This window comes from Dermatophagoides farinae, chromosome 6 (genome assembly GCF_024713945.1).
Source record: "Dermatophagoides farinae isolate YC_2012a chromosome 6, ASM2471394v1, whole genome shotgun sequence".
NCBI classification, from domain to species: Eukaryota; Metazoa; Arthropoda; class Arachnida; order Sarcoptiformes; family Pyroglyphidae; genus Dermatophagoides; species Dermatophagoides farinae.
In genome coordinates, this window is record NC_134682.1 from 451,053 (window position 1) to 459,067 (window position 8,015).

At 31.8% G+C, this 8,015-nt stretch overlaps 4 protein-coding genes across 4 annotated transcripts; 2 read left to right on the forward strand and 2 right to left on the reverse strand.

The window, feature by feature from the left end:
- Positions 1 to 55: 55 nt before the first annotated feature.
- LOC124493946 (U6 snRNA-associated Sm-like protein LSm6) lies at positions 56 to 673 on the forward strand. The gene is made up of 3 exons (XM_047057070.2): positions 56 to 243; positions 304 to 417; positions 480 to 673. Exons 1-3 carry the CDS (start codon positions 150 to 152, stop codon positions 512 to 514), a joined length of 243 nt encoding a protein of 80 aa, XP_046913026.1. The 5' UTR covers positions 56 to 149; the 3' UTR covers positions 515 to 673.
- On the reverse strand, positions 405 to 3,224 carry LeuRS-m (Leucyl-tRNA synthetase, mitochondrial). Its single transcript, XM_047057065.2, is given in 3 exon segments — positions 405 to 2,820; positions 2,895 to 2,949; positions 2,951 to 3,224. Coding segments are annotated over 3 exon segments (2,574 nt in total). The 5' UTR covers positions 3,176 to 3,224; the 3' UTR covers positions 405 to 526.
- Positions 3,225 to 3,302: 78 nt separating this feature from the next.
- On the forward strand, positions 3,303 to 6,095 carry LOC124493942 (uncharacterized). The gene is made up of 2 exons (XM_047057066.2): positions 3,303 to 5,672; positions 5,750 to 6,095. Exons 1-2 carry the CDS (start codon positions 3,455 to 3,457, stop codon positions 5,995 to 5,997), a joined length of 2,466 nt encoding a protein of 821 aa, XP_046913022.2. The 5' UTR covers positions 3,303 to 3,454; the 3' UTR covers positions 5,998 to 6,095.
- Positions 6,070 to 7,978, reverse strand: LOC124493944 (lysosomal proton-coupled steroid conjugate and bile acid symporter SLC46A3). Its single transcript, XM_047057068.2, has one exon. The coding sequence runs from the start codon at positions 7,633 to 7,635 to the stop codon at positions 6,127 to 6,129; it is 1,509 nt and encodes a 502-aa protein (XP_046913024.2). The 5' UTR covers positions 7,636 to 7,978; the 3' UTR covers positions 6,070 to 6,126.
- Positions 7,979 to 8,015: the final 37 nt, after the last annotated feature.

Sequence of the window (8,015 nt, forward strand, 5' to 3'; positions counted from 1 at the left end):
CAACTGCTCACTTGATAGATAGGTCACCTGTTTAGGCGAATCTTGAATTGAAATTTGATTTGTAACGTATTTTAATGATGAACCAAGTAAACACGTTTTTATTTGTGATCCTCCAGCATAATTAATCCTCGATCAAAATACAAAAAAAAATGAGTAGCCGAAAACAAACACCAAATGATTTCCTCAAACAAATCATTGGACGTCCAGTGGTTGTCAAACTGAATTCTGGAGTCGATTATCGTGGTAATTTATTTTTTTGAATTTTATTTATATCACCATCATTAATGGATGTTTCTATTACAGGCGTTTTAGCTTGTCTGGATGGTTATTTAAATATAGCATTAGAACAGACTGAAGAATATGTAAATGGACAATTGAAACAAAAATATGGTGATGCATTCATACGTGGTAATAATGGTTGGTTTTTTATTGATTGTTTTTAATTAATAATATATCTAATTAGTAAATGTTTACATAAGTATTCTACATTAGTGCACAAAAACGAAAATATTAATGAATCACATCATCAAGCATCAACAAACTCATCACGAATCGGTGGTATATCAATGGATTGATTTTTCAATCGTATTACTATTGAACAATTTTTCACAATCTCAATCCATTCAATATGTTCATCAATTGATTTGAATAAATTTCGAATTTCATTCACAGACCATGATTGTAATAATTTCAATGGTATTTTGATACGTTTTTTCTCTTCTTCACGACCATTTTCGTTACGACAAGTGAAACGAACAATGTACATAAAATTCGAATCAATTATTTTTGGCCATTTTTGTTCGACAACATTTTTGCTATAATCGAATCCATACGATTTGGAATATTCATTCGCTTTCAATTGACTTGTAAATGCTTGCCAACATTCGGAAGCAAAACATGGTACAAATGGTGATAACATTATGATCAATGATGCTAATGCACGTTCATATTCTTTTGTATGGACAATATCGTTTCGAATATTGGCTCGTAATAGATTGATCAATTTATGTATCGTTGATGTACCATTTCGAATTTGATAACTTGAACATATCGAATATAAAACATTGAAAATATGATGATCAGTTTGCTTACTGAAATCTTTTATGATTTCATCATATTTTCCTGCATCCAATGGCTTGGTTTTTAATTGACCACATTTGACGGCCAAATATTCTTCAATGGTCAATAGTATTCGATGAAAGAATACAAAAGTTGGACCAAATTCTTTCTCTTCACTATCCCAAAGTCGTTCGGATTCAGGATTTCCAACCGAAAGTATAGTCCATCTGACTGCATCCGAACTGTATTGTTGTACCAGTAAATCAGGATCAATTCCGGTGCCTTTTGATTTGGACATTTTTTCAAACGTAACTTCCACATCTTTTCGATCTTCAGCTTCCATTGCAGTGATGTATTTTCCATTCAATTTATATGTACGTGCCTTTACAATGGCCTGCATGAGTAACGTATGAAATGGTTCACGAAATTCCAGATATCCTTTTGATTGAAGAAAATGTGTGATAAAACGAGCATAGAACAAATGTAATGCTGAATGTTCTTTGCCACCGATATAACAATCAACAGGTCTCAAACGAATTTTATCAAAAGGTTTTCGGTCACTAGGTTCGGTAAAATATCGTAAAAAATACCATGATGAATCAAAAAATGTATCACATGTATCGGTTTCACGTATCGCATCAGTTTTACATTTTGGACATTCAACACTAAGCCAATCATTGGGTGCAAAATTTTTCAATGGACTAGAAATATCTGTGCTTGTAAAACTGGATATTTTCGAATAATCAATGTGAGGCAATTGTATTGGCAAGTCTTGATCATCAACAGGAACTGGACCACAATTCTTGCAATGAACAATTGGAATCGGTGTTCCCCAGAAACGTTGACGTGAAATTAACCAATCTCGATATGAACGTGAAGTATAATATCCACCAAGTCCCAGTGAACTAGCTCGATTCAATACTTCTGATCGTTTTGTTTCATCTGGATGCGTTTCTCTTGCCGTAAACAATGTTGCTTGTGTTGATGGTGGAAAATTTTCATCATCAATCAATCTGATATCAATCTTTTCATTGGATTTAAGAAAAGGATTTCTAATTTGTCCTACAATTTCACCAGGTTTTTTACCATATGAAAGCCAATGTTGTTTCGAAATTCCAATGAAAGCTTTCGGCGTACAAAATAATTCTGGATATGGTGTGAATATTTGTAAAATATTATCCAAACCGGATTTATCATTTTCGCTCATAGTCAAATAGAATAAATAACCATTTGGTTTTTGTATCCACCATCTTTGATGAGCTAGAATAAAACTCCAATGACCAGTATCGATAATATCATCACCTGCATATAAATCTTCGGCAAAGGCATTCGTTTTAATGAACCATTGTTTATGGAATCGTTTCTCTACAATAGCACCACTTCGCCAGCTTTTACCATCGGAATCAACTTGTTCATCTGCCAATACTGTACAATCGATTGGATCCCAATTTACTTGACTAATTCCTTGATATGCTAGGCCAGATTTGAATAGTTCCAAAAAAAGCCATTGTGTCCAACGATAATACGAAGGATCCGATGTACTTTCACGCCAATGAAAATGATAACCAAGATTGTTTAGTTGACTTTTCATTTGTTTCATATTCGAATTGGTCCAAACAAATGGATCCTGATTGTTGATTCTAGCAGCATTTTCAGCTGGTAATCCAAATGAATCAAACCCCATAGGATTCACAACATTTTCGCCACATAAAAAACTGGTTTTAAAAAGCAAATCTGCCGTTGTATAGATTCGAGTATGGCCTGATTTTTATGAAATTATCATAATGGATCAATTATCTTTCAACGAAAAAAAAAACAAATCCCAATTGTAATACCTAAATGCAGCTGTCCACTTGGATATGGAAACATTGACAATACATATTTTGTGTCGGGAAGTTGTTTGTTGTTTCGAAACAACATTATTCCAATATCCATCGACTTTATTTTTCCATTTGTTTTCAATATCTCTCAACACCGCTGGTACATATGAATAATCGAATTTACTTTTAAATTTATTTGGTTCACTAAAGATTGTTGTGATGGTGGCACATGATCGGTATGGTGCAATCAATTTTATTCGAAATGTTAATGGTCCAAGTAATGAGATAATCATCATAGTGAAAAGAATGATTTTTTTTATTAAAAAATCAATTGTAAATCACATGTGAAATATACAGATTTTTATTTTTGTAAACCATGTGACCATTTTTATATATGATGATGATCGTTTCATAGATACCGTGATACCGGCAGGCATACTCGCACATTGTATATTTGCTTTGTTGTTTTTAGATAGTGAAAAATTCAAGAATCATTGGAATTGTCATAATAAATTCCACAATTTGAATTTGATACGATCATTATTCTTCGTCGTCTTAGACATTCTTACGATGAAATGCTGAATATGATCAACAGTGATGCTGAAATGGTAGATGGAATGGCGGTCGTTGATAACGTCGTTTCAAATATGTCTATAAAAAATGAACCCGAAGATTTTAATGGTTTCAATAGTGATAGCCATTCTCATCTTATTGAAGAAGAATCATTGGATGATGGTGGTGGTTCTAGTACTAATGCTTCCGATGCTTCCAGTTTGACCAATGCATCTTCTGATTTAGATGAACAAAGTTCTTGTTCTGATGATACAGTTGATGACGATAATGATGATGAAAAATCTTCAAATGATTCTGATAGTTCAGAAATATTAGCCGCTGTTGATCAAGATTCTTCTGAAATTTCTTCAGTTGTTTTTCCACTTGAAACCATACAAATAATCTCTGAACAAAATGAAATTCAACAAGAATTAACAGAAGATGCAGCTTTATTAATTTCTGAAGATGTAAGCTACAGGATACGTGAATTGATACATTGTTCATCACAATTTATGAGGCATTCATTTTGTACAAAATTGTCTGCCAAAAATGTTTTTCAAGCAATGCAAGAACTTGATTGTGATCTGATTTTCGGTCATAACAACACTATATCATCAAATAATAATAACAATAATGATGATAATGAAACGATAGACCATGAAAATTATTTTATACAAGTGCCATCGGCTGAAATTTTCATTGCAAAACATAATATAGTTGATCTCAAAATGGAAACTATGAAAATACTGAAGAAAATTAACACCACCACTAAAAAAGAAGAAAATGGAGGAAATAAACTGATGCGCGCTTTCGATATTGATTGGTTTAGCCTTACGAATCCTATCTGTGATAATATCTACTATTTAAGTGGAAAATCTAATCTAATCGACAATTATTTTCAAAAACTTACTGAATTATTGTTAAACAATTCGAAAATATCATCAATGAAAGAACAAAATCGTTGTCTAAAAGTATTCCTAAATGATCTGTCGAAAAATCGTTCAGTCAAATCATTGTTATGTCCATTATTCTATTTCATACGTAATACAATTATTTCATGGGAAAAACTTTCACCATCCAATGATGATGATGAAATTGATTTAATCCGTTTCAATCAAACGAGATTAAAATCAATATCAAGACTATTGACTGTACTTGGTTCAATGATACGAAATGATGAATTTGTTGATTTAACATTTGATTCGAAAATTTTTGAAGATTTCGCCGAAACAATTATGATGTTTTGTTTTGAATCCAACTCGTTGAATGTTTCCTGTACGCTTGTTAGCTATTTCCAATTATATCCTCTAGTATTACAGATACGATCCTATTCTTCATATTTGTTTACACAATTATTATACAAATTTTCCATACCATTCACCGATATTCAACATCGTCTGATGAAAATTTTGTGTTCAAAAATCCGAAATCGTGCACAAATTTCAATCGATAATAATGATAATCTTCTTCGTTTGAACATATCATCTATAGACTTTGCCATATTGAATCTGTTTCATTTTCTTGGTTTCGATATGTGTATACGTTATCTACTGCCATTATTGACTGATGAACAATCATTTTTCTATTGTTATTTTCACTACGATGAACAACATGATGAACAATGTAAAGAAATTCTAATTTGTCAACATACAAGAAATCTAGTATTATGCAGAATACTTATGGTTGTAAAATTAATCCTAAAAGGTTTAATTTTATTAATGACTCAAAAACCGGATGATTTAGTTATCGTCGAACAAAGTGATTCAATTTATAAATTTTTTGCAGAATTTTTCGGTGATTCTTTATATGGTTCATTGGTTCCTGTGATTGAAACGCTGAAATTGAATGGAAATTTTGAAATTTGGCTAAAAAATTGGCGTAAATTGGTTCCCAACAATAGAAAACAAAAACACAAACAAAAAGAATATCATCATTCAATTACATCGGCCATTGAGCGACAAAATTCAGAAAAATCACCAAATAAATCACATAAAAAGAAAGGTACTGGTTTACTTGAATCAATGCTCTCAACCGATACGACAAAAATGCCAAAAAATGAATCACTTTCAATGTTCACTGATTCATTGCTGGATTCATCACATAAACAATATGAAAAAGTATTCCTTTATCAACAAGATTTTGATGATTCGTCGGATGTACAATCAGAACATCCATCCAAATGTTTGATTGTATTTGATGGTCATAGATTACCACCGAAAAATACCACTGATGATGAAGATGGTAAGAATGAGAATTGAATGAATAAATGAATAGTTGAATAATTTTTTTTTTGTTTGTTTGTTTGTTTCTTTGTATAGATGGTGCACCGAAAAAAGTTAAAATACATTCAACAACAATACCATATAAAAATTCTGAATGGTATAATCAAAGTGTTAATTATCGATTCAAAACACGACAAACATATCATCGATTCATCGTTAGCAATATTAATCAAAATAATACAAGCCAGAAAATTCGTTTCGATCCAAATCGACATAGCAGATTTCATTATCATCGACTTAATCATCATACACGAATTTGTTCAAGCCTTTACACTCATCTTTAACATACAATTTCAATGTCATCATTGCTTTTTTTTTGCTTACTATTTGTTTTGTAAATTGATTGGTAAAATAAATTTTTGTTTTATTTTATTGTTAACAATTGTTTTTGATTTTAAACAATCGATGATTTTCTATTCATTTTGTTCTAATTCACTGATGTTAGTATTGGGCATTCGTGATGTAATAGACATTTGTTCGGCATTTGATTGATAGAGCAGATATTCAATGTACCAGAATATGAACATTGAAAGTAATTGTAAAAAGCCAACGATAATAAATATCCATCCTGGTCCACTGAAAATTTGTCCCAAAACGGCATTGTAAATCGCTAAGAAACCGATGCCACCAGTAAAAAAACAGATAGATTGTATAGCTGCTAGAACGGCAAACATTTGTGCTTTTTCGTTCGGTTCAACAATCTTCGTAATCATCGAACGAATAGCTGGTATTGGATATTCAGCAAAAATGATTGATACTAGTGCCAAAATCATAAACAAATCGTTCGATGCTACTGATGACAGTCCAATCAAAATGATGGTCAATGTTCGTGATAATAAACCAATCGTAATCAATGTTCCATCATTTAATGGTTTCTGAAAATAGCTACCGATGGCCAATTTTCCGCTACCAAGTAAATATTGAACGATAGGCAATAGACATAGAAAAATTCCACAAAGACCAAATTTAGCGCTACTGAAATATGAATATTTCCATGATGGCCATTGCAAAAGATTTCTTGTATAGATAAACAACATAGTAGTGATAGCAACAGTCCAATAGGAAATAACAATGTATGCTAACAAAATTAGACAGATGACGCGTCGTTGATAACGATAAACACGTTGACGTGTTATTGTACGAAATACCGATGTAAATAACATAGCATAGCTAACTTGTGATGACTGTGTTTGATTAGGCTTCGAAAACATTCGACGTCTTATGATCACATAGAATAACATGAGCAAATGTGCGGTCAAGAATAAACCAAAATTCAAATTATAACGATTCAATGAATTTGGATATCTACGAAGAATGGCACCGGCAAAAGTGAAGCCAAAAAATCCACCACCAAAAAGACATGCTTCAACGATCGTAATTCTTGATGTTCGTTGTGATTGTGGACATTTTTCGGCAACATGTGCAAAACAACTTGCCAATAATGTCGATGTTCCACCGGTGATACCCGATATACATGAACAAATGAATATGATAAATGAACCATTTGATTGAAATAGGAATGGAATTTCATCACTAAAATTATTGAACAATGAGCCCAGAACAAACAACTGAACGATGGCTGAACCAATTATTGGAATAATGATTGGCCAGAATTTACTTTGTCTATCTGCATATGTAGCTGCAATGAATGATGAAATGATCGAGGTAGCATAAAGAATACCATTATAAATTTTTTGAGCATCATTAGCTTCTTTCGAAACGGCATTAGATATTTCTGAACTTTTATTATGTTTAAGATCTTCAGTACACAGATGTAATTGATCCGTAGCATTCAATTTCAGATGATCAATACATTTACTAACGTAGAACAAATCCCCGACAACATCATATTCGGCAAATATGGCCAACACATAGAAAAATACTACAGGTTCAATTGATATGAATCTTAAAATTGATAACATGATTAATCAATCAGGCAGGATTTATTCAGATTAAAATGATGATGATGATCTAGATTTTTGTTTTTACATAGAGAATCATTAAATAGCGATGTGTTGAATCAAAAACTTTTATTTAAATCGATTGACATTTTTTCTAATAAAGAACAGTATTTATGTCAATAAATAGAGATGATGATAAAACACGATCAAAGTCCTTTTATGGACGATAATAAGCAAAGTTTTGGAAACAAAATTTCGAAATTTATATTGAAAATGATGATGCCATATGGCAAGAAAAAAAAAAGATTCCTGTTTACAGAAAACATAAAATCAAAACAAAAAAAAAATAGCGTCTGGCTGTCTATGCATGCCGGCTTCTAATCACGTGATTACGTCATAGT

Bases quoted from the DNA above. Each gene is read 5' to 3' on its own strand.
- LOC124493946 (XM_047057070.2), top strand. From the start codon at position 150: ATGAGTAGCCGAAAACAAACACCAAATGATTTCCTCAAACAAATCATT. The intron at 244-303 runs GTAATTTATTTT...TTTCTATTACAG, and splicing joins TTCTGGAGTCGATTATCGTG to GCGTTTTAGCTTGTCTGGAT. The intron at 418-479 runs GTTGGTTTTTTA...TGTTTACATAAG, and splicing joins ATTCATACGTGGTAATAATG to TATTCTACATTAGTGCACAA.
- LOC124493942 (XM_047057066.2), top strand. From the start codon at position 3,455: ATGCTGAATATGATCAACAGTGATGCTGAAATGGTAGATGGAATGGCG. The intron at 5,673-5,749 runs GTAAGAATGAGA...TTCTTTGTATAG, and splicing joins TACCACTGATGATGAAGATG to ATGGTGCACCGAAAAAAGTT.
- LOC124493944 (XM_047057068.2), bottom strand. From the start codon at position 7,635: ATGTTATCAATTTTAAGATTCATATCAATTGAACCTGTAGTATTTTTC.